The following is a 26,473-nucleotide window of genomic DNA, read 5'->3' on the forward strand; positions in this document are numbered from 1 at the left end:
AAATTAAATAATAAAATTTATATTTTATTATTAATTAAATTTTTTAAGATAAATGATAATATTATTTAATAAAATAATAATAAATAATACGGTAGATAACATTACTGACAATAAACCGCGTGTAATATCCGAGAAATGAGACGGATTGATTATACAAAATCAAAAATTTTATTTTATCTTATTTCAACTTATCATTATAATTTTTTTAAATTTTTATATAAAATATAATAAATAATTTAACTTTTTTAAATTTTAATATAAAATTAATATTAAAAAATTATATTATAATAATATTTTATTTATTACTATTTAAAATATTTTATCTCATCTTATTTATACGACCAAACCGAACTTTAATAATAAAACATATTGTAATTCTGTTTTACGGAAAAAAAAAAAAAAAAAAAAAAACCTCGTAATTAAAACTCGTAATTACGTGAGTCGAGACACGAACGGTCGAACCGCCTCTGCGTGTCTACTCTCTACTTCCGCTCTCCCTCGAATAATGAATTCACATTTTCCTGCGTCTCTGCTACATAATTCTATTTGAAAATTCTTTTTGAAGGCTATTATGCACTATATACACCCCATCCACGTGCCCGTGCGAGACTTCGATCAATTTTCTCAGCGAGGTTCCGAGCTTTCTGAGGTACTTCCGCACATATGACTCACTGATTTCACCATCTCTCTCTCACGATTGCTCCGTTCATTGCCTTAAATTTCTTTTCGAGGAGGGGAAAAAGCCGTAGTTTCTGACGAAGAAGGTAACCCCAAGTTTCATTTATTTCTTCGACTAAAAAGAGGCCTCAGAATTTTCTGTATTTCCTTACATTGACACATTGGTCTCCGTTGTTGTTGGATTTGAACGCAGACGAGGTCGAAGAGGAGGATGACAGGGTGCCCGTTGACGTGGATGCAGTCCTTGAGGTCGATGATGATGAAGAAGACGGTACTCACTTTCGTGGTGTTATTTAGGGCTGAACTTTCTGAAACTCGGGATTCTGGGTTTCATTTGCGTTTTCTTTTGGTGAATTTGCTGGGGTGGTTTACTGGATTGATTAGTGGGTTGGGATTCCAAGTCCCCAAATTGCGGTCCGTTTGTTTGCATGGAGATTGGAGAGTAACAATGATTTCTGGGGAAGATTTTTTTATTCTTTCTTTAATGGAGTATGTTCGGTTGACGAGAATGGAAATTTTATTTTATTTTTGTCTCGGGTTTGAATTTTATTTATCAGTCCCAGTCGTCATAACTCTCAAAGTTTATGTTTATGATGGAGTTTATGCTCACAAGGACACAGTAGAAGGTGCAAAGGAGCACACGGACATCACAAGTTTACTTCGTATCGGGGAGACATTGAAAACTAGGGAGGACACGTTTACGAGGTCTGTACTGTTTTTCAGTGGTTTGATTGCTGGTTGGTTGTGTTTTGTTTAATACTGATGAGAGCAGTGACCTGCCGTAAGTTCTCTCTCCCTCCCCGACACCAAACCCACCCCTCCATTTATTTTTGGAACTAGTAACTTGTATGACATCTATATATGCTAATATGGCACTCTGGTAATTGAACTCGGGAGCGTTCATACCCGATCTGCTCGACATTAACCTAGCAAATTGGCTTAAATATTGTTTTTGGAACATCTTCTGTCTTGAATGAGTACAACTAACAAAAGAATGAAATCATGTATCTTATCATCGAGTGAAAGATGCATTGCGTGTTGAAGTGTCCACAGGCTTTAGATTTCATTGCTTAGACATTATGATCGAGTAAGACATCATGTTTACCATGAGCACTTGTTCCTCTTGATGTTGCTTTGTGGATTTGACCTTGGCTTCAATGAAAGAATAATCATTTTTCCCGTGTTCACTGATTGAAACCCTAGGTAATGGATCGATATGTTGATCCCTTAGTGTCTTACTTAAAGTCGATGCTAAGTTATTGTAAGTTCAGAAGGGCACAAAAGCGAAAGTTGATGAACTCCTCAGGATGATTGAGTAATCAGAGCATACTATGAGAATAGTTTATTGCTTTTGCATCTCTCATGAACATCCGGGCACATTCATCCTGACTTATATTTTTTTTTATAAGTAAACCCACACCATGAGTATGTTGGCCTATATCCAAAGGGATTGAAATTCTGGAAAAGGATGTTTGAGGACATTGTTCGGCTCGTGACATACGTTCAGAGACATATTGATGATCCTCAATCAGCACACTCTCTCAGGTCAGTCGCTGCCAGGGTGCCAATGCGAAGCCCTTCAACTGGGGGCAGTTCGGGGGCATCCATGGGTATTGGCTGGGGTGGTCCAACAAAGGAGGATAATTGGAGAAAGTCCAGGGATCGTACTTCTACTCCTGGTTCAAGAACAGGTCAACTCTGCAGAAACATAAGATGTCTGACATGTTTCCACTGTTCTGTTTGTGTTACAGTCCTGCTCTTTCTCACTCTCTGATTTTTTTACCATTTTGAAATGCAAGTGTATGCAAACCATTTATATAATTATTTCAAGGCAATGGTAATTCTCAGGTGTATTTAACCCCTAGTCTTGACACACCGTCTCTGAGCGGAAATGGGTGCTAGATGTCATGAGATCACTAGGCCATTGGCTTTGTTTATTCTAAATTTACATTCTCACTTTGCAACTTGTTGCATGTTTTATCCAAAGGATAGTTTTGTTACGGTCTGCATGATGATTTTTTTCCCTAAGCTGATTTTTTTTCAAATTTTCCTTTGCGAATAGCATGTGTTTAGTAGTTTACACACAAAAATTTGTATTCTGGCAAATTATTGTTGAATTTCCTGATCCAAGAATTTAATATCCTTTGGAAATGAACATTTTAAATTTTGTGCATTTGTATTTTCTAGTAAAAAAACCCTTCTTTTTCTTTGGTTGATCTTGTCATATTATCTCCTTTTCTCATTAAGATGTTCTTTTTTGTAAACATCATGGGGTACCTTTGTTCTGTATATGTTATTGCTTCCTGATTTGTTGCCAAACTTCGAGTATCGCTTTGTTGCTTTGTCTAGAATTTGTGACGTATGTGTTCGGTTTGACAGGACAAAATGATCACAGAAATGGCAGTGGCTGAGATGGACATCCCAGTGGGTTGCCTAGGCCATATGGTGGGCGTGGTCGAGGCTCATATAACAGTAGCAGAGGAAGTAATTCCAGCAATGAGACATGATTCCGGTTATGATGATACTAAATGGGATTCAGCTTTCAAGGATGGGGAAGATGGTTGGGGTGATCTTCCAGGTGGTAAAATTCAAAGTCACCTGGCAGGGAGGCCTTCCCAGGTGGTTGGGGGCACCAGGGGAAGCGACAGAGGTGGTAGTAGTTGGGGTGGTGATGGAGCTAGTGGTGGTGGCAGAGGACATTGGAGTGGTGTGGCGTGCCAGTGCAAATGATGCTGCTCCTGATGACAGGGTTGAGGAACGGCTCCTAAGAGAAGTTCTTTAGAGTCCCAACAGATAATGGCTGGTCTGGAAGAAGTCACGGTGGTTGATGAACCGTGAAGCCACATAAACTCTAGTACAGCTTCCTTTTCAGGTCTCCCATTTCCATCCAACTAGCATCCCATGTTTTCAAATGGCAACCATAGCGGCCTTTAAAGTAAGACTCATTTTGGAACTTTCCTGGCGTCGAGTAAATTAAGGAATTCATTGTAATGACCAATACTGGACGCTTTATATGTAGTTCATTTAAATTATAATTTCGTAGTAAAATGATCTTTTCTCAATGATTGGCTGCAGACTGAAGGCATTCCCTCTAACAGTATTTCATTTTATTGGCTTGGGGGTGAATGTACCTACTACTGATTGTAGCATTCTGTTCATTCATGAGTTTTACCTTTGATATAAACGATTGTACAATGAGATATTTTCTAAGATTATCAGCTTTTAAAAATGATTTATATTATGGAAGCATATGCCGTTGAAATTGAAATTTGAAACCCTTAAACTTGAAAATGAAAGATGCATGTTTTGGATTAACAACAAAAACAAAACAAAACAAACACATTAGTGCACAGTTCGATTCAAACCCTTTTCCCTATAAATGAATGTTGCACACCGGCCTACGGTCTTCTGGCCGAATGGCGTCACGCAGTCTTCTGGGAGGTTCAGACCTTTCCAACTATTAAGATTGATGTCCCTAAAAACCATTACCTCGCAATGAAAAGAATGCTGCGCATTGCACACATCGGTAACCAAATCTGAACCCATTTGTTGGTACCGTGTGAATTGTATTTTTGAGCAGCATAGCAATAGCTTATTTCCATACTTTGGTAAATAGAATTCACATCGAATATATCAATACCAGACCCAATATCCAGTTGCTTTGGCTGCTGAGAAAAAGAAAAAGTTACAGAAAACACGTCCGACATGAATTAAAGACCCAGTAAAGCTCTTCTTTATACATGGCTACAGTGAGAAAAGGTCCCCAGCCGCCAGCGTACTTTATAGGATACAGGCTCGTGAATTCGTCTCAGTTGGCACCGAGGAGACAGGACCCCATGCGTCGTTGATGAATTAATCTTAGGAGACAGGACCCCATGCGTGGTTGATGAATTAATCTTTCCGCTCTGAGTACCTCAATGTTTCGTTCTCTGAATCTTACCCATGAAACACAACAGTATGCAATCTTCTAACTTGAGGACTTGCAAAGCCCATTTCGTACTTGGGATACAAGTGAAAACAAAGCCAACCCTTTACTCTCTAGGATCAACATCAAACCGACACAATCATGAAGCATAAAAAGGCAGGAACACTGAAGCAGCCAAGGTTATTCACCCAAAGTTAAAGTCATTTACATAAAAAGCACAGCTAAGTACAAAACATAAAAAGAACATCATTTACCAACCAAGCAACATACTCCCACTCCGCTAATCTTGATCACAACGGCGATAAACGGAAACTGTAATCTAAACAAAGAACATTAGTCAAAAGGCCACCCAGAATAACCCAGCTGCTGGTTGTTGTCACGAATAGTTGGAGAGCTGCTTCCAGCAGTTCCATTATGATTAGAGCTCGAATTAGATGTGCGAAATGGCCACAGATAAGAGAGCGGATTCCTTCTTCCTTGATTATCCCTACTATTCTCCCTTCCCTCAGCATTACTAATATAAGTGCTGCTTCGACTTCGATTATTTGTACTACGGCCACTATTCATTCCTCGTGGTGGCAGCTCTTGGCGGCATACAGGGCATGAATTGTGCTGGATTAGCCATGGGACAATACAGTCTGAGTGATATATATGATTACATGGCATTTGCCTTGCTTCAGACCCTAGCTCAAATTTATCTTTGCATACAGGACAGTGTGAATCAGAACCAAGATGCCTCTGTGCGATCTTAATAGTTGGCATCGCATCAATTGAAGGTCTAGATGCCGGGAGAGGACCTCTCCGATCATTAGCCGAAAGCTGTTCAAACAGCTCTTCCAGTCCAGGGCCTATAAAATAATCACCTGCATTACCCCGCGTAAGACCAATCCCGGGAGTCCCATTTAAAAGAGCTTCAAGCCCACCATTTCCAGACAATCTAATAGGAATTTGACCCCCAAAAATCAGCAAAGGACCCACACCAGAAGCATGTTCCGGAACTGAATCTGATCTAGCTCTGAAGCCTCTGATGTCATGGCTATGGCTCCTGTCTGCCAATCGATGCCTCATAACAGCTGAGAAAGCTTCCGTAAGTCCTGACCTCCTGTCATGATCGTCATCAATATCCAGTCCAAGTAAATCAAATGGGTTGATGTGCACCATATCATCAAGTTCTTGAATAAATCCTCCATTACAATTGTCGCACACTTCATCTCGTCCCCGCAGTCGAACTGGTTGCCTGCACCGGTAACACCAATGGGTGTTTCTTCCACTTGACATTCTTTTATCTCCCTCTCCCCCTGGGAAGTCTTGAAAACCAAACCTAAGACTCCTCGATCTTTATCTGCTATCTGAACATACTGTCTAAGTTAGCAATATGGGTTATATATCATAAAAAGCCTCTGAAACAAAGTAGGAATAAAAACTTGAAGCAAATAAACAGGAATTATGGATTATAATATCAGAGCCTAATATCCACCAACAAGGACCGAAAAAAAAAGTAAAGAAAGAAGCTTAAAAGAAGCAATGAAGCTAAAATTAATTTGCCCGGATTAATTATAGAATCACAAACCTTTTTAAAAAAAAAAAAATCATTCCAGACCTCTTTGAGCCTGTCCACAGCTACCAAAAGCTAAAGAAAAAAAGAAAAAGCAGGCGGAAGTTCTATGGTTAAGTATTCCATCACAATCTATAAGCACCACAATAAAAAAGAGAAACAAGGAAAGAAAAAAACTAATTCCGATAAAAGATGCACCAGAATTCAGCAGAGAAACACTCCCAAGGAAGAACAAATAGCATAGACAACCTTAAAAATTGGTTTAAATGACACCGGCAACTATACTACCGAATAAGCCAAGGCTCAAGGGAACTATACTACAACTACTACCGACTTCTACAAAAAGGGAGGCATGACACTCAAAAATTTCTGCATTCGCCATCCCATATGAATGACTTTAAGGAAACCAATCATCATTGCTAACTCAACATTAGATTGATTATTAGAATCGTAAACACTTCTCACTTAAAAATCTTAGAACGCTCCAGAAGGCATCCTTAAAATGTTTGTTCTCACAGGCAGTGCAATGTTCTTATCAAAACACCAATTCTGTTTGTCTTCCACTAAAACAAGCATAATTGTCAGCCATCAATGGGTAATAACGAAGAATAAAGAATAACACCAAACAATTTCTACATACATCATAGAAGTATTTCTAATCAAAGAAAAAATTGCTGTTTGGACCCATTGTTGAAATGAAAATACTTCCATCATGTCTTATACATAATATCAAATGGAAAAACATGAACGCGTATGGAACCAATAAAGAAAATGATTTGCTATGATTACCACTCGAAGATGATATAGTAAAGGAGTGAAGCAACTGCACCCAAATCCAAGTACTATCAGTTATGCTGATGCCCCCATTTTCATTTGTAAGCCAACTGAGAATGGAATTCTTCCAAGAAAATGCTTGTACAACACGATAAAATGTTTTTAATTTACCATGAGCATTCCAATACAGCATAGAAGAATATAAATGTCACGGAAATAAATCCTCAATTGAAGCAGCAGAAGGAAATCCGTAACGAAATTTAAACAACAGGGAAGTATAAATTTCCAAGTTCTAAGATCTGTTTTAAAATTTTTGTAGTTAAAAAAGAGCCAAATCCACCCTGGAAAATAAGATTGATTTCTACATATTAAAAAGACAGTTATTACGTGACAGATCTAATTCGGCACTTAAACAACCAAGAAAACCATATATCCAAGATAATACAACAACCCTTTTTTGGTTGCATAGAAAACAAATGAAAAGAAAATTAAATCATGTAACAATCATGAAAACACGGTTTGTATCAATTTTGGTTCCAAATTATGGAGTACTGATTTCAAACCAATCCAAGGGTAGGATCGATCGACCTTAAGCGTATCAAAATCTTGGTTATTTATAGATTCCCAATTCACAGAAAATCCAAAAGACTCGAAATTCTTAAAACTTTTCAGCACTTAAACTTTTCAGTATCAATCCCACAATTTCTCAGCTACCAAACAGAAAAGAACAAAACATTAAACAGATTTTTGAAGTTCGAGAATGCTTAGGAAGAAGTTCGGAGACTGTATGGCATAGGGTCTTACACCTGAGAGATCGAAAGTCTTCAGTGGAGAGCATCTGACTAAGAGACAAAGCTGCAAAGCTACAAAGTCTTCAGTGGAAAACGGGATCTCTTTCATAAATAATTCTCTTCAAGTCTTTAACGACGTTATCTAATCTCACACGTGGCGCGTACTGAGCTAACTTCTCTCTGCACTTTGCAGCACACTTCACTGTTCCTGTCTTTAGTGGACGACCACGCTAAAGTTTACAGTACTTTTTTTTTCTATTTTTTTTTTTCTAAAGTTTACAGTACTTAAATTGCGGTTGGTACTGGAGAGTGGAGAAGTGTTTTATTTGATTTGATTTTATTATTATAGTTATTTTAAAGTTTTATATAAAATATAATAAATAATTTAATTTTTTAATTTTAAAATAATAATAATATTTTATTTAATTTATATATTTTATCAAAAATTATCTCATTTTATTTCTAATTCAAATCAACCTATAATATAATCATGCTATTAATTTATCAAATTTCTTATTTTATAATATTTAAAATTTTTTTTAAAAATTCTAAAATTAATCCTTTTTTCTCAACCCCATATCAATTATTTTTTTCTAATTTGGAGTGGGGCTTGGATGAAATAAAATGCCGTGAATGAGATTGCAATAATATTAATTAACAAAATAATAATAATAATAATATTTATAGTTATAAAAATACATAAATGTCATGTATTTTTTAAAAAAATAATAAAAATATATTTATATAAAATAATTAATTTTTAATTATAGATTTTTTTTAATAAAAATGTACTACAATTGCACAACATTTAAAGATAAGAATTTTTAAAATTGATAAGAAAAGGAATAGATACTTTTAAAAAGAAGTCTTAAATGAGAGTCAAATCATGCTCTTACTATTATTTTGCAGTATGATATTTTGTCTCAATTATTTTTGTGAATATTTCTATTTATATTTCAGAGGTTGCTTCATTTGTTTCTTTATTTTTATTTTTTTTATCCCTTTTTTTCTTTCAGAGTTGCTTCCTTGACTTTACCTTAACATAACCACAAATTAAATATTGATTAATTTTGTAAGACTTAAATAATTATTTTAATGATATATATTACGTTACCATCTCATTTTTATTATATCATATAAGATATGATATATTTTTTATTATTAAATAAAAAAATTATTTAATCATAATAAATATATAATATTTTATATAATAAAATAAAATTATAATAATAATATAGTGTATAGAAATTTTTTATTTTTTATTTATTTAAAAAAAATTTTGGTTTAAATATCTCGAACTCGTATCCAGTTCACTGATTTCCCAAAGGTAAATATGTTTCCATTCTGATCTTTAGACGAATAATTTCCAAAATTCTTCTTATAAATCTAAATAATGTCTGTGCTCGGAAAGAGATTAATAATTAACCTAAAAAGATAAGGATCGCCGGTAGATGAGCCCCATTCGTTCCCAAGTCGTTAAATAAAATTCGAACTTTCTCGTAAGAAACCGACTTCGTACGACCCTTGTTGATGCAAAAGGCTACTGTCTCTACAGTCGGGAGTTCCCCCAGGACCGACCGACTCCGGAAATTTATTGGGATATCTATATAATCTTGGCTTCAGGTTTGTGAATTTACCCTTTTCGGTACGTGATCTCGCAACCCGCCCTGAGATTGGTTGAAATAATTAACACTGATCAAAGCTTACACAGTTCAAGCAGCTGAGAAGTTTTCGAATCATTGGAGTAATAAGTTTTTTTTTGGGTAGTACTTTTTAATTGAATTTTTTTTTTTTGTTTTGTTTTGTTTTTTCTTGGGGGGGGGGGGGGGGGGGGGGAGATGTTTATGATTTTCCGGAAATTAATTTGGAGTTTCTCTGCCTGGATTTTCAGTTATTCGCCTAAATCTCAAAGCTACGAAACGTTCATGAGATGTGTGCTGATCAACGAACAATATGTTAATCAAAAGCTAAGAACTTAAGATATTATGCATTTTCAAAACTACGAAGATTTGTTTGCTAGTTAGTTAGTTACTTGTTTCCATATTTATATACTTGACGATCGAACCATCTGATGTCGTATTTGTGCTAATTTGTTTTGCTCCTTGAGATTCTGCTGAATGTTTGAATGTTTCAAATGCTTTTTTAAAGAAATGCTTGATTTTTTTGTTGTAATGTTGTGATTTACATTCGGGGAGCTTTTTCTTCAAATCTATTGACTAGTTAAGTTTCAGTCACTAAATGCTTACATTTTTAGTAAAATTCTGATGCAGGTGAAGAAGAGTTGGGATTTTTAAGTCTAATCTACTTCGTTTACATTTTATCCCATTTATTTGCCGCTTCTTATTCGTTTTATTGTAGACATTCTGGCCAAATAAGTATCGACTATGGATAATTCCCAAGACCAACCACTTCCTCCTGGTGTCAATTTCTTGCCAAACTATTCTTCTGCGGTTCCATCAGTCCCATTCCCTCCTCAACATGGTGATATTACCGTCAGACCTCAGTATCACCCTAACTATTCTGGAAATTACCTCTTCCCTTCTTCTAATTCTACCTTCACTCTTACTCAAGGCTCATATCTCCATAATAGTCCATCAACTCAATACAATTTTTCTCCAAATGCTCCTGATTTTTCAGGTCAAATTCCCCAAAACTCTGAAACTGACAATGCTCTTCAATCGAGTTTAACCCAACAAGGCGCTGACCTCATTGCACAGCAACCACAAGACCAAGACACAGCAGTTGAGAAAATTCCCCAGCATAAAGATGGTACAATACCTCAACAAAAGGGCCATTCTAATGGAAATAGTAATGATTCTACTGCCTACTCCAGACTTCATGCTGAAAATGACAGGGACATTGAAACTGCTGCTCAGGATGCTGTTTTGCGTGAGCAGGTAGCCTTCTGATCTATAGGGTCTGCTTACATAACTCCATTTCCTTATATATGAATTTTGTCTTTCTTTGGATTAACAGGAAATCGCCACCCAAAACATCATACAACATCACAGGTTTGTGTTAATTCATCCAATCAAAATACCCTCTGTTCTTGAATTCAGAAATGTTGGAGATAGAAAATCATATGACGCTTAGATATGCATGATTTATAATTTCAGAGAAGCAAGAGGCTTCAGTGGACCTTCTGAGGATGGTAAAGACATTTTTTCTGAACGTCGTGACCCCAATGCTCTAAAGGTATGAAATCTGCAAATCTAAGTGGGGCTACTCTAAATTTTCTGTTGTTTTAAATGACAAATTCTATGTAGACCACTTCTTATTCCCCAATTTTTATCAGCTTGCACATTCTATTTATGACTTTTCTTGCAGGAACATCTCTTGAAGATGACTTCGCAACATCGTGCTGAAATGGCTTTAAAGCGGGGGAAGTCTACCGTACATGAAGAAGGTTGGTGGTTAGTTCCTTCTTTCTCATATATGAATACTGTTATATCTTTGACATCTTTCACTTTTAAGAGGTAACCATATTAGTGATCATATGTTCTTAGTTAATTTTATAAGAGGAAACTCTACTATAAGCCTATAGGATCGTGTAAAGAGGCTCTTAACAGTTTCTTTGCAGTAAGAAGCGATACTTGTTTAATTCATTAAAAAAAAAAAAGCAATACTTGTTGGTTGTTATTCTTCCTAATAATATGATCGATAAATGTGGCAAGACAATAATTTTTATTTTTTATTTTTTATAAGACAACAGAAAATTGTAGGAATGGATTTGTCTAAGGTTGTGATGCCTCATATGATAAGGATAATGGTAAGTGGTGTATGTGATTCCATATTGCTTGGGAAGGAAAAGTTCTTACTCTTTATAAGGTTCCAATGTGGCTTCAATTGTATTATTGATTAGTCATTTTGAAGTATAGGCCATGTGATTTGGGCCTTCTATTGGTACGTTACAAATGGTATCAGAGCCTATTCCAACCAGAAATGTGGAATTTAAGCCATGCCACCTACAATGGACAGGCCTGATGAGAATGTCGGGAATTTAAAAGGAGGGATTTTGATACTCCATATGATAAGGATAATGATAGGTAGTGTATAAGATCCCACATTTCTTGGAGATGAAAAGTTCTTACTGTTTATAAGATTGTGATACCCTATATGATAAGGATAAGGGTAGGTGGTGTATAAGATCCCATATTGCTTTGGAATGAGAAGTTCTTGCTTTTTATAAGGTTTCAATGAGGCTCCAATTATATCATTGACTAGTCCTATGGAGTATAGGTAATATAATTTGGGTCTTCCATTGTGGCGTTACAAATAGTGTCAGAGCTTATCCCAACCAGAAATGTGGAAATTGAGCCATGCCACTTACGACAGAAGGGCCTAATGAGGACATCGGGAATTTAAAAGAAGATTGTGATACCCCATATGATAAGGATAAGAATAGGTGGTGTATGAGATCCCACATTACTTGGAAATGAGAAGTTCTTGCTCTTATAAGGTTCCAATAAGGGTCCAATTGTATCATTGACTAATCTTTTTAGAGTATAAGTCATATAGTTTGAGCCTTCTATTGGGGCGTTACAAGGTCCTACAAGAATGACATTTGGCTGGGAGGGGGTCATGAGCTTATACAATTAGTTGCCATAAATGTAGTAATTTTCTTGGAAAGAAAGAACAATAAAGAAAAAACGGTGCAATGTTTGTGAACTATACCTTTTTTCTGTTCATCTGATTTGAATGCTCTCCCTCCAATATTTCCTTTTGGGATCAATCCAGCTTCTTTGCTATAAATGCCTAATTCTCATTTGTGTTCCTGATCCCCATTTAGGCAACCTAAAGTAGGTTGAAGTATGCAATGCAATTACATCTAGAAAATATGTTGATATCATCAAAAGCCTCATGTTACTGCTTGCATCAACAAAACGATAATTACTCCTCTGTCAGCTCAAATGGACTCCTTTTTATGTAACATCTAAATCATTAGTTGGTTTGAACTTAGAAAAAAAGGGATTTTGATTCTATGCATCATTCTTCAAAATGCAATTCCAGATTTGAAATTTTAGTAACTCAATAAACATCTTAGTTATCATTTTTTTTTTTGAGATTTAGCTGATACTGAATCTGAGGCTTGTTTTTTAAAATTTTGCTACTGGTGCTTTGATGTCAGGTAATTTAGAAATTGGAAACGGGTATGGTGTACCGGGTGGAGGTGCTTATTATGGTGCTCCAAAGCCTAATACTGATAACCCCAGTAAATCTAGCGAATTGCCTGAGTACCTTAAGCAGAAGTTGAGAGCAAGGGGTATTCTTAAAGAAGATACCGAAAAAGGCTCTCCAGTAAGTATCAATTCTGCTAGTTTATCTATCTAGTGGTGGGAGAACTCCTTAACTTTCTCATGAATGTGGACCTATTCTGTATGCGTTGCAATTTTCCACTTATTCTGCATGGGTTTTTAGACTTTAACATCTTTAGCTTTCATGGAATTGTCAATTTTCCGCTTGAATGTGTCAAATTTTGAGTGTCAAATTTTCCATATTATCAAAATAAGCCATCAAAGTTAATCAAAACATGTCACAACTGCAGCATCTGCATGTGATCCCTGACTTTTAATATCATAGGCAAACAAGACCTTATGAGACTTTTCCAACAGTAAAATAGCAATAATAACCATTATGACGGCAGAGGTACAAGCAGTGGGGAAGGAGATGAGAATGATAAGGAACTTGCCATCCTTCAAAATCCAAAAATCTTCTCAGTAACCAAAAAGAGTCTTCTTATAATTTAAGTTAATAGTTCTTGCTGGAGAGAGAGAGAGAGAGAGGATGCCTGATTCGTGCCAATTTATCTCATCAAAATTAAAAAGATTGAATAATAGGGTAATATTTCTGTTGTTTGTTTTCGGATGACTTTGTGGTATATTCCATGGTAATCTGTCTCCAATTCATGGCTTCAATGCCATACTTTTTGAATTGATAGAAACGTCATTTGTGGTTTTTGTGGTCTTCTGATTTGTCGTTGGCACTTCAGTGCCATTAATAACATTTTGATAGGAAGCAGCAACTTCAATTTTGCCCTTGGTGCTTTTGCTCATATCAAGCTGATGTGTGATTAAACAGACCACTAAAACATGATTTCTTCACAATTTTTCGTTTTCAGCTCATCAACATTTGTTCCTTAACTCCACACTTTATTTCTATGGGCTTCAACTATTGTATTCAATGGGACTAGTGTTCATGATTTCCTTGTATCTTTTTTCTAGATCCTAAATTGTAACTAGGTGTTCACTTTGGTCTACTCCATGTATAAAACATTTCCTCCTTAACGGTTTGCATTTTGTTCTAAACTTCAGAAGTCGGAAACTGGTTCAACTCAACTTGTGGATAATGGAAAGTTGCCTTCCGGATGGGTATGTATCAAATGCCATATGTATCTTTTCAATTTTTCCTTTTTTTCCATCATTTTCTTTTAGGTGCCATTTGGTTGGGGGGTTATTGTCCAAATATTCCTATAATAAATGTCAAGATTTGCTTGTAGTCATGTGAAATCTTATAATAATGATTTTTTCCTTCTAAAAGAATGTTTAAATTGAAGACTTAAGATGCTTGATCATGTGTGCATGAGTGCATGCTTTGTTGCAACAGTTTTCTCTCACATGAACTTTACTAATTGGCTCAGTTCCAAGTTTTGTGGGGGAATAATGTGATGTCAAGGTAGCAAATTTTTTGCTATGAGGGTAAAAATACTTCATGCCCAGATGATGCTGTGTTTACATTTTCCAAATGGTGAAGTTGTAATCTAATTTCTTATTATGGGTTTTTTGTTTTTTTCCTGCTACTAACTTATAGGAATACCTGTAGGTGGAGGCAAAAGACCCTGCTAGTGGTGCTTCATATTATTACAATAACAGTACTGGGAAGAGTCAGTGGGAAAAGCCTGTTGAAACACCTCCTATTAGACAACATACATCGCCTTTATCTATTCCAGAGGGTTGGGTAGAGGCTTTGGATGAAACAACAGGTATAAAATACTTCATGTGCATACCAGCCTACAATGTTTTTCACATATATGTGCATATCCAGTGTACTTGGCGACACCTGTTAATATTAATAAAAATTTTACTTATAAAAAAAATATGTTTTTAACATATGTAATGTGAATAGGAAGGAAGAAATGCATAATGCAAACATTATGTAAAAGTTTCAGCTGTTTCTAAATTGCTAGAAATTGTCTAACAATTTTGTTTCTTGCCTTGAGACTCTTTCTCTCACTCATTTTCTTTTTCTTAAATAAAGGAGCTTGGGATTTTATTGGCCAAATATTTTGAAAGATAGTTTTAGTAGTTCATGCTTGACTAGTCTTAACAGAAAGTAAATTTGATTTATGGTGCCCATGCCCTTATAGTTTTCCTAGTAGTTTGTGCTTGACCAGTGTTTTTACAAAGTAAACTTGATACATGTGCCCATACTCTCTAATTGTTCAGTGCAAGTCACAACAGAGATCCATTGTTCAAAGTTCCGTTACCCACTCATGAAGCCATTAACCCGGGAGTAACAATTTCAAGGCTGTACCTTATTTCTTTAACTGCATGCATTGTTGGAATTCCACAAGTTGTGGAATTGAAACCTGTTACTGGTTGTCGACACCATGAAAGAAAACCATGATAATTCATATTGTGCTCAATCTCTTCTATTTTCCTTCATACTTAAACTTCATGATCTCTATGCAGGTCATAAATATTATTACAATACAAAGACCCACATATCACAATGGGAGCGTCCTGATTCATCACTGCAGGTTTCTTTGCAACATCCTGACAGCACAGTCCCCAGAAGTGCCCCTGATGCAAAGCAGGACGATCAATCATCCCAACAAAATAGATGCTTTGGATGTGGTGGCTGTGGAGCAGGCCTTGTCCGGACATCGGGTTACTGCAGTCATTGCATTGGGTATATGATATACCTGTTGTTCATTGGCAATCTAGACTGAATTTACTTTTTAGTTGCAGTTTGTTAGTGTTAGCTAAAGGTTAAATTGTATATTCAGTCCTTGGGATGCAGTGGTTTGAAGTTGGGGTGTTCTCTTCTTTTCTTTTCTTTTTGTTATCGCTTCTTATTGGTTTTAATTCTTGCATACTACATTAATTTTGCCTCACAAAATGTCACCAGAAATGCAGCTAATTCGAATTGGAATGATCAATCATCTGAGCTTATGAAGTGCATGGGGTGCGGTGGTTGGGGAGTAGGCCTTGTGCAGATGTGGGGTTACTGCAATCATTGCACAAGGTAGGATGATACCTATTTTTCACGAGAGATCTGTTGTTGGATTTTCTTATTTTGCCCTTAGTTTGTTAGTTCAAGCTATTGAATGTAGAATCATCGCATGGATTGCACTTAATAAAAATGTTAGTTTAGGAAAACCTCTAATTCTTCCTAGGTTTCCGTCCAATCTTTGATTACCTTAAAAAAACAAAAAACAAAAGTCTTCCTAGTTTTTTCTTAACTTAAAATGTCTGCATGCGAAATAGGTATGAGTGCTAAGAAAAGTGAGTCATGGGATGGAGAAAGGCAAGCTTAGAAGAAGTTTACCAATCTTTTTGTCTTGATTTGGGCCCTTAAGGTTTAACATTGTAATAGATTTCTATTATAGATACCTATTAAATTCAAAGGGAAAAACAAGATTAGACCAGTTTTGCTCCGTGGGACCAAATGTTCATAAGATAGCTCAGTTGAAATTGATTAGTTGGAGGGGACCCATAAACGTGGCCCTAGTTTAACTGTGATTAGGTTTAGTTAAGTTGAGTTTTCTTTTTGGATAAATGAAAAATAAATTGCACAATAAAAGAAGAATGCTCAAATATACAGGAAGAGTACTGGAACGTCTTTACCAGGACTTGACATCCTTGAATTCTCTTTAAAGAGGGAAACGTTGTCAGCTCGTGCCGTAAGGTGCTGGGTTAAGTCCCACTGCAATTATTGCGATCATATCAAAGCATGCAACCATATGTAAATAGTATTGCAGTATCCAGCAGAGATATCTGGTTTTTATCTATGATTTTTTTTCCAATGTTAAAACCACGTCTGCTAGGAAGGTGATTTCATGATCTTCCCAGTGAATGGCATAATAGTGCGTGGCCATTAGAAGCCTCTTTTCTGTGAAGAAACATTGCAAATTTGCTATGTTGCAAGAATAGAGACATGTTGGGGTGTCATAGTTGGATGAGAAATGATATTTGCAAGTCCCGTGCACTTCTTTTGAAAAAATTGGATAAATTTGGGACCCACATGAAAAAAAAAAAAATTATTTTTTTTAATGATGGACCCCATTTTTTTCAAAGGGAATGCGCGAGGTTTGCACACTCTATGACTATATCTAACATTATTCTATTCAAATGCCTATGCAGTATGCTAACCTCCAGGCATGTAAGAATTGGACATTTGTAAAACTCACAGAAAGAAGTGTCCTTGCTACCAAAATGGGCTGGCAATAATTATTGTTGCTGTTTCTTTCTTATATAGATGAGCAGTATATTGACTTCATTTTTTTTATAACTTCATTCATTAGCTCTTGATTGTTGGATCTTATGCAAGAAATCTCATCAGTTATTATGCAAAGCTCACTGATACTTTTTCTTATTTTATTTACTTCATCGAATGTAGAGTTCTCAATCTTCCACAATGCCAGCACTTGTCTTGCAGTAATTCTGCAAGCACCAAAGAAGATTCTGACAAAAAGGCTTCTAAACAAAGGTACTATATCTCATGTGGAGTTTAGTTAATTCCAGGGGCTTGCTATTTTATGTGTTAATATATGCTTTTGTCAGTAGGTTACATACATATCTAGCACATTTGATCTTATGAGTGCGCTTTCCACCTCGTCCCTATGTGGGGATGAAACCCAGTTGAGATACCAGGAAGCTTTGCTACTTCACATGGCTGTTTGTGGAACCATGTAATTATGATTTTATTTGAGCTCCAATTATGTTATGATAAGAAACTCAATATTAAGATTCACTCAACACGAGAAGTATACGACAATGTACATCATGTTTAATGATGGGCCCCACTATTTTTCAAAGGGAGTGTGCGGAGCTTGCATATCCTAAGACTGTATCTAGCATTACTTAATATTTGTTCTGTAGAAAGATTAGTCATATCTTTGTCGACAGAGATCTCATGCTGCCTAGAATATCATACTCTCGGGTTTACAACCCTCTCCCGGGCCATAGAGTCTGGGAAACCCATCCTCTGCTTTGGTGGAGTTTAGTTATTCTAGGAAATTTCTGGCCAAAACAGAGTGGATTTTTTCGTTTGAACAATTCTACTAACTATTGACTGCTTTGTCTTTAGCAAATGTTATAAGCCATCAGAGAGAGACTGAAAATAGTACTCTTTCCATAATTCACTGAACTTTGTAACTTTTTTTTTTTTTTTAAAGAGAGTACATTTAGAAAAACCAATTGTGAATTAGATTGCTGTTTTCACCCAAATTTGTATAGTCTGAATAGAGTTTTACTATGTATAAGCTAATTCGTGTACCGATCTGTGTACTAATGCTACTGCCTTCATATTTGTAGATGAGATTTGATGAAATAATACTTTGTATATCTTATTATTCATAGTGTACACACAAGTATATATATACCCTAAATACAAGAGACCCATATACCCTTATACAAACTCATTATAGACAGTATATTCTAACACTCCCCCTCAAGCTGGGGCATATACATCATATAAACCCAGCTTGAAACAAATAGGTTTTAATTGACTCCAACACAAGGATTTAGTAAACACATCTGCAAGTTGATCTGCGGACTTCACAAAAGGTGTAGCAATGTCACCACTTAGTATCTTATCTCGAATGAAGTGACAATCAATCTCTATATGTTTAGTCCTCTCATGAAACACAGGGTTAGAGGCAATATGCAGTGCATCTTGATTATCACAAAATAGCTGGAGAGGGATAGAAGCTGGAAACCCAATCTCTTGAAGAAAGTGTTGTAACCATGTCAGCTCACTAGTAGTATGTGCCATTGCCCTGTATTCAGCTTCCGCACTAGAACGAGCTACTACTGTTTGTTTCTTACTCTTCCATGTAACCAAGTTACCTCCTACAAAGGTACAATATCCCGTAGTAGATCTTCTATCTGAAGGAGATCCTGCCCAATCAGCATCTGAAAATGCTTCAACTCTAAGATATCCATTTGATCGATAGAGTATTCCAAGGCCAAATGCTCGCTTGAGATAACGAAGAATATGAATTACAGCATCCCAATGTGAGATCCTAGGCGTTTGTAAAAATTGACTCAGTACACTCACTGCATAAGAGATGTCTGGTCTAGTGATGGTAAGATAGTTCAATTTCCCAACAAGTCTTTGATACATACCTGGATCTCTAAACAACTCCCATTCTTCTTTCAAGAATTTACGATTGGGATCCATAGGGGTGTCAATAGGTCATGCACCCAACATGCTGGTTTCTTCCAAAAGATCAAGTACATATTTCCTCTGAGATAGGTTGATGCCCTCTTTAGATCTACTGACTTCAATTCCAAGGAAATATCTAAGCTTGCCCAAATCTTTCGTTTGAAACTGATCATGTAAAAATTGTTTTAGTCTAATAATTCCAGCAGAGTCACTCCCAGTAATTACAATATCATCCATGTATACAACCAACAAAATGTGACCTGCATCACTATACAAGTGAAATACCGAGTGATCTGTTTGGCATCTGTGAAGACCAAATGTCAATACAGCATCAGAGAACCTTCCAAACCATGCTCGAGGAGATTGTTTCAAACCGTATAATTCATTTTTCAACCTGCATATAGTACCTCGATACTCCCCCTGAGCAACAAACCCAGGTGGTTGCTCCATATAAACTTCCTCATGCAAGTCGCCATGGAGGAATGCATTTTTTACATCCAGCTTAAATAAGGGCCAGTCTAAATTAGCAGCAAGAGAGATTAGCACTCGAACAAAAGAGATTTTGGCAACTGGAGAGAATGTCTCTTCGTAGTCAATGCCATAGGTTTGAGTGTAGCCCTTTGCAACCAAGCGGGTTTTCAGACGTTCTACAGAACCATTAGGATGAAATTTGATAGTGTATACCAATTTACAGCCAACAAGTTGTTTACTAGGTGGTAATGGAACAAGATCTCATGTGCCGTTATGATGAAGAACATCCATTTCATTTTCCATAGCTGTCCTCCATCCCGGATCAGATAATGCATCTTGAAGAGTCTTAGGAATAGAGAGTTTTGAAACTTGAGATGTAAAACATGAGAATGAAGGGGATAAGGCATGATATGAAACAAATTGACTAATAGGATGTTGAGTAACACAAGAACGTTTACCTTTGCGAAGAGCAATAGGCAGAGAGTCCGAAGTATTGGACAACTCAGGATCTGAAGATGGAGGCACGACTGGTTGGGGCATGGGAGCCGGCGGCCGCAAGCGACGTGAGTAAACCTGTAAAGAACTGGGAAAGGTTGGGTAAGGTTGGGTGAGTCTGAGGGAGATAATGTAAGAGTAGGTAATGGTAGAGGATCACACTCAACACTTGAAGATGTATTTGAAAAATAGGGTATGGACTCAAAGAAGGTAACATCAGCACTCGTGAAATAGCATCTAAGAGCAGGACTATAGCAGCGATATCCTTTTTGAGTCTGGGAATAACCAACAAAGAGACACTTGGTAGAACGGGGGTCAAGTTTATCAAAGCCTGGACCAAGGTTATGAACAAAGCAAACACATCCAAAGATTTTTGGCGGAAGAGAAAAAGGTGAAGATGATGGAAACAAGACGGAGAAGGGAGATGAACCATTAAGAACTGATGAAGGCATACGATTAATAAGATGACAAGCAGTAAGAACACCATCACTCCAAAACCGTTTAGGAACATGCATATGTAGCAATAGTGCTCAGGTTACATCTAACAAATACCGGTTTTTGCGTTCAGCCACCCCATTCTGTTGGGGTGTATATGAACATGATGTTTGATGAACAATTCCTTTGTCACTTAGGTAAGTAGCAAAGGCACTAGATAGATATTCTCTTGATAATGCAAAATCTGAGCCTTCTTGTTAAATTGAGTTTTAATTTGTTTCCAGAACACTTGAAATATGGAAGGAAGTTCAGATCTAGCCTTCATAAAAAACAACCATGTCACACGAGAGTAGTCATCAACAAATGTAACAAAATATTGAAACTTGTTTGATTCAATGTTGATTGGTCCCCATATATCAGAGTGAACCAATTCAAAAGGACTCGATGCTCGTTTATCAATATGAGGAACAAAAGACACACGATGATGTTTACTAAGTTGACACGCTTCACAAGAAAATGGACACACTTCCCAAGTTCCTAATTTGACACTTCAAAAGAGAAAGTGAGGGGTGACCTAGGCGACAATGCCATTCAAAAGCAGATGATGAAGGGGTTGTAAGGGCTCGAGTGGGTGACTGTTGAACATCAAGGTAATACAGACCACCAGCTTCATGCCCCATACCAATCTTGTTCCCCGTCTTGAGATCCTGAAAAACACATGAAGAGGGATAAAAGGTTACTGAACATTGTAGATTTTGAGTAATCTTACTAATAGACAACAAACTAAAAGGAAAACTTGGAGCATGTAGGACAGATGACAATGATATGGAGTCAGTGAGTTTAGTGGATCCAATGCCAATAACTTTAGCAAGAGAACCATTAGCAAGAGTGACACTTTTTACAGAAGGTACAGTATTTAACTTAGGGCAGAAGACAAATCGGTCAAATGTTCATTAGCTCTTAAATCAATGATCCATGGACCTTGAGTGGATGAGACGACATGCGGATGCTATACCTGAGTGGGTAAGAGTAGCTGTGGAAGATGAAGCCCCTGTGTGACCCAAAAATCGCTCATACTCATCCTTTGATATACTAATCATATCTGAAGATCGGTTGGAGCTTGTTGACTGTGGATCATCTTGGAAAGTGGCTTGATTAGCAGACCCAGATGGTCTACCATGTAGATCCCAACAATAATCCACTGAGTGGTTAGTGCGACCACAATGGGTGCACTTACAAAATTCACGACCTCGAGTGTGATTATCTCTTCCCCCACGTGCACCCCCACGTGCACCTCTACCACTCCGACCCCCACACCCAGCAGGGGCAACATAGGAAGCAGTTAAAGCAGATCTCTCATTACTCTGATCAGAAGACAATGTAGCTCGCTGAAGTCGGGAGAATACATCAGGAAATGAGGGAAGCTGTGGACTTGCCAAAATTTGAAAACGCACTGACTCATACTTCGGTTTTAACCCAACAAGAAAGCAAACAATATTAAAATCTTCTCGTTGTTTTAGCATACTTGGAACATCAGAAGTGACGGGTTGATACATTTTGAGTTCTTCACATATGCCCATTACTTGAGAATAATATTCTTCTAGGCCCAAAGCATTCTGTTCCAACACGAAGAATTGTTTACACAACTCATAAATACGAGTTATGTTTCCAGCACCTGAATACATCTGTTTGAGATGCCCCCACACCTCTTGAGCAGTGTCAAAATGTATTAAATTTGAGCAGATACTAGGTTCAATACCAGTCAACATCAGAGATAATATTTGAGCATCTTCCTGCTCCCATTGAGCAAATGTAGAACTAGTCGAAGCAGGAATTTGATCAATCAGATGAGTACGACGAAGACCCTTGCCTTTCAAAAACATTTCAACAACATGTAATTCTTTCCATTTAACTTCACCGAAATCATAGGCATACTAATATTTGGTGCAAGTGACATTGACGCAAATTTAGTTGCCATGGAAAAGATACCAAGATATCACAACAATCCACTTAGAAACAAAGATTTCACACAAAAAACATGAAATATGGACGAAAAACTGGAAAATACAATCTGGAAAAGTAGAAATCCAGATTAAAAAACCCAAATCTCGGGCCTGTATCAGGTGAAACAAGTCTGAACCGGTCAAAAAGGTGTTGTACCGGTTCTGAACCGGTATGTATCGGCCTGAAAGTGGCCGGAACCGGGATGTATCGGCCGAAATTGGCTCTGTATCGGCCGGTATCGGGTCTGTTTCGGTCGGTATGAACCTGTCTCGGATCGGATCCGGGTCTGACTCGTTTGGATCTTTCTCGGATAAGCCTATCCTAACCAGGATAGGTTTAAGCTATCCGTGTTACCAAACGCGTTTTATTCCAATCTGGAATAAAACCTTATACAGGTTCAAGGTTATGCCTACTTCAGAACTGGAATATGAGCTTACCTGCAACCAAACGCTACTGGATCGGCGACGGTGACCCCTTCCGGCGGCTGAAGACGACGGCAAGAAGGTGCGGTACCAACAGAAACTGCCGGCGAGTTGACCCCCGGTGTCCAGTACCGGAGATGATGCAGGAAAGTGTTTCAACCACCACACGGCGCTGGCGAGCACGGAAACCACACGGAAACACGCCGGGGAACACGGTGAGCTCACAAACTACACCCGAAAAACACTCTCAACCCATACAGAACTCAGATTCGTGAGAATCGCACTCTGATACCATGTAGACGAGATTTTATGAAATAATACTTTGTATATCTTATTATTCACAGTGTACACACAAGTATATATATACCCTAAATACAAGAGACCCATATACCCTTATACAAACTCATTATAGACAGTATATTCTAACAATATTCAAAATTTAAATTGATACAATTTTCATTAAAGTCTGACTTTCTGACCAATCACATTGGATGAGTGCTCGTATTGGTGCGGAGAATAGTTTACAACCAGATTTTTCTGTCTGAATAATGGTTGAGCTGGATTTTGAAATATTGATTCAGACTTTGCAACAATAATGGTTAAATAATATTAATTAGCATTTTTATTTTGATATTATTGTACAGTATCCTGAAGTAGAACCTTGTCTCCACTCTACCTTCTATTTAAAAAGTTAAAATTTCACATGTTGGCTCCAATTATTGAGATCAACAGTCGGGCACACGTGTGAAGAAGAGAAAATATTGTTTAAGCAATTTAATTCCCCACAGATAAGTTATTATTCGACAAATTTTAAGTGTTAATTCCATTTTGGAATGAAATTCTAAGCTAGATATTACTTTGTATCTCATTTTACCTCGTTTTCACCATGATGTTTGATTGTGGAGGGCAATGGGGACACAGTTTTTTTTTTTTTTTTTGTCTTCTTTTCCTTGTAACAAAATTACTGCTTCGGCCCCTTTTTTCATATATATAAATATAAGAAAGAGGGTTTGTTGATTGATCTCACTTTGGGTTTCCAGGTCCAATGGGAAACCTCCAGTAGGAAAAGGAAATAGAAAAGGAAGCAGGAAACGTGATTATACTGAGGATGATGAGTTGGATCCCATGGACCCAAGCTCTTATTCTGATGCTCCTCGTGGTGGCTGGTATGTTTATGTATTCAATAAATGTTTTCTGGTATAAACAGCCCCTCCTTCCCCCCACCCCACCCCTCCAAATCCACCGGGCGCCAAAAACAATCTGTTATACCTGTACCTGAATGGCAGTATATTTGGCATGACCCGTGAGGGCTTGAATGGTTAATATCATCTTTTGTTGATTTTTCAGGGTTGTAGGCCTAAAAGGAGTGCAGCCACGGGCAGCTGATACAACTGCTACAGTATGTTAATTGTGTTTGGTTTGATGATTTTCTTTTCCTTTCCTTCTCTCTTTTATTTGATTTACTAGAGATAGAGCCGTTTATCAAAAAGGGAACATGTTGCTTCCTTAAATATGGTAACTAGCATTAAGACTTGAGTTTGGTCTGGTGGTATCTTCATATATATATGTATATATATATGGCCCATCTTCATGCATATGACAAACATATTGCCGAGAAGGTACTGAAATCTTTGTCTCTCTACATGAAGGAAGAGTGACAAGAACTCCATTCTAAACTGGAACTTCTTGGCACTTTTATTCTCTTGGTTTGGCTATGCAACCCTGACTAGGTTCGGTGGCTGTGGGCTTTACTATTGTTGCTAACCTGACCGTGACTAGGTTATACCTTGTTGAGAGGGTACAAGGTGGAAAATAAGAACATTACTATGAGCTGTGTTTTCAGTATTTCATGATGTTGGCTTGCAAAACCTAGGATGGCTGTTACTTTTTAGTTGATCAAGGGTTTGCAGTTCTGCAACTGCACTAGTGTTTTGCATACAATGCATGTTAGCTCTATTCAATGTCGTGCAACAGTGCCAAAAGCACTTGTACCTATTCAATAACACATTTTAGATATAGTTGTATTGAGAACCGATCAGGGACTTCAGACCTTGGCGGAGACCCTCCAAAAGATAAAATTATGGCTCTGCTGCCGTTTCAGGAATGCCACTCACCCCCCCCCCCCCCCCCCCCCCCCAACCACACACACACACCACAACACGAAAAAAAAAAAATTGTCAACCCCAAAAAGGGCTGAAGAGACAATGTGCCCAATGCCCATACACAAGACAAATGAAAAAACAGATTACTGTGAGAAGTTTGTTTTACAATTTGAAGTTTACCATCAGAGCTTCCTAATGGTGTCTCATGCTTTAGGTTTAACAGTAATCATTTAATGTGTTTCAGGGTCCTCTCTTTCAACAGCGTCCATACCCATCACCGGGTGCGGTATTGCGGAAAAATGCTGAAATTGCTTTACAAACTAAGAAAGTCGGCTCCCATTTCGCACCTATATCCAAGAAAGGGGACGGGAGTGATGGACTCGGTGATGCAGATTGACATCGTAATGTTTTAAACTTCGTTTTTTGGTACTGTTGTAATCAGCGAAGTGGAGGCAGGTGTGTACTGCATTTTTCTTGTCCGTCTCTGAGCATTCCAGATCTTATCAATATGTAGAAGAGTGTCTGCCCTTCCAGTATTCTGCAAATCTATGAGTTGCTAAAGGAAAAGACTACAAGGATTTCCTTTTTGTAAGATGGGAGTTTCATTGATGCTCCAAGCGTGTGGTCTACATCGAACTGCCAATTAGGCGAAATTTTGTGGGGAACTAAGCCTGTAGTTTGCATGTTGCTTATTGGGCAGATAGAAAAGGAAGGAAAATGAAATGGCATTTAGTAATTAGTATGTCCTTGCTTTAACAAAGCTTTATGTTTTATCTTCATATAGGTGTTGGAAATTAGAATTCAAATAGCAGCTTAGATGATTCTTGAAGGGCTAGTCTAAATATTTGATTTATTCATTGAGCATTTCGATCCTTTTCACGTTCCCTCAAAATTGAATCGGTTTATTGTTTGCTGCAACACTGTCTTATGGTTTATGGTGGATCTGCCTGTTATAGGAACCAAAGCACCCGGTATACTCCCGAACGATCCCCAAGAAACCTTAATTGCAAGGAAATCTTGAGCAAATTTAGGTTAGTATATCGTCGGTATTGTTAGGGTTAAGACAAATCAATGATTTTAAAGTTTGAGCAATGTTATATACAGTTATAGAGTGTGTAAGTAATGTGCAGTTATTTTAAAAAAGAGAGATGTAATATTAAAAAATTAATTTTTTTTCATGTGTCTAATATTTATCTATTTTTTATAAAGAGATTGTCCATCATTTGTGTATTTTATGACTGTAAATATTATTTGTTATTGTTATTGTTATTCTATCAATTATCAAAATAAATATAGCCCAAAAAACTCTACGAAAAAAAATAATTGCTAGAAAACCGACTACACTATACATTGATTGATATGGATATTCCTGGAAGTACGACCCGACAGGGTATAGTGATATATAAAAGACTTGGCAAGTTTCAATCACTGGC

The 26,473-nt window shown here is 37.1% G+C and overlaps 3 protein-coding genes across 12 annotated transcripts; 2 read left to right on the forward strand and 1 right to left on the reverse strand.

Moving 5' to 3' along the window:
• Positions 1-454: 454 nt before the first annotated feature.
• On the forward strand, positions 455-3,740 carry LOC122279770. Of its 3 annotated transcripts, none has more exons than XM_043090590.1 (4): positions 455-764; positions 872-1,383; positions 2,224-2,393; positions 3,058-3,740. In XM_043090590.1, coding segments are annotated over exons 2-4 (666 nt in total). In that variant the 5' UTR covers positions 455-764; positions 872-889; the 3' UTR covers positions 3,060-3,740. The 3 variants fall into 3 exon arrangements, with proteins under 3 accessions (XP_042946524.1, XP_042946522.1, XP_042946525.1); XM_043090588.1 differs by having other exon boundaries at positions 2,224-2,369; XM_043090591.1 differs by lacking the exon at positions 2,224-2,393 and having other exon boundaries at positions 872-949.
• Positions 3,741-4,745: 1,005 nt separating this feature from the next.
• LOC122279764 (probable E3 ubiquitin-protein ligase RHC1A) lies at positions 4,746-7,892 on the reverse strand. Of its 4 annotated transcripts, none has more exons than XM_043090584.1 (3): positions 7,739-7,803; positions 6,174-6,233; positions 4,746-5,952 (listed from the first exon to the last, which is right to left on the reverse strand). In XM_043090584.1, exon 3 carries the CDS (start codon positions 5,879-5,881, stop codon positions 4,937-4,939), a length of 945 nt encoding a protein of 314 aa, XP_042946518.1. In that variant the 5' UTR covers positions 5,882-5,952; positions 6,174-6,233; positions 7,739-7,803; the 3' UTR covers positions 4,746-4,936. The 4 variants fall into 4 exon arrangements, with proteins under 4 accessions (XP_042946518.1, XP_042946517.1, XP_042946515.1 ...); XM_043090583.1 differs by lacking the exon at positions 7,739-7,803 and adding an exon at positions 6,948-7,721; XM_043090581.1 differs by lacking the exon at positions 6,174-6,233 and having other exon boundaries at positions 7,739-7,892.
• A 1,174-nt stretch (positions 7,893-9,066) lies between these two features.
• On the forward strand, positions 9,067-25,958 carry LOC122279763. Of its 5 annotated transcripts, none has more exons than XM_043090580.1 (14): positions 9,068-9,346; positions 10,082-10,620; positions 10,700-10,734; positions 10,840-10,918; positions 11,051-11,129; positions 12,852-13,021; positions 14,035-14,091; positions 14,543-14,702; positions 15,412-15,631; positions 15,851-15,967; positions 17,342-17,431; positions 23,979-24,104; positions 24,286-24,337; positions 25,285-25,958. In XM_043090580.1, the coding sequence occupies exons 2-14, from the start codon at positions 10,108-10,110 to the stop codon at positions 25,435-25,437; spliced, it is 1,851 nt and encodes a 616-aa protein (XP_042946514.1). In that variant the 5' UTR covers positions 9,068-9,346; positions 10,082-10,107; the 3' UTR covers positions 25,438-25,958. The 5 variants fall into 5 exon arrangements, 4 of the variants coding, with proteins under 4 accessions (XP_042946514.1, XP_042946513.1, XP_042946510.1 ...); XM_043090579.1 differs by having other exon boundaries at positions 9,069-9,368; positions 9,994-10,620; XM_043090576.1 differs by having other exon boundaries at positions 9,069-9,346; positions 9,994-10,620.
• The last annotated feature ends 515 nt before the right edge of the window (positions 25,959-26,473 follow it).

The sequence above is a fragment of the Carya illinoinensis genome, chromosome 10, assembly GCF_018687715.1.
Source record: "Carya illinoinensis cultivar Pawnee chromosome 10, C.illinoinensisPawnee_v1, whole genome shotgun sequence".
Classification (NCBI taxonomy): domain Eukaryota; kingdom Viridiplantae; phylum Streptophyta; class Magnoliopsida; order Fagales; family Juglandaceae; genus Carya; species Carya illinoinensis.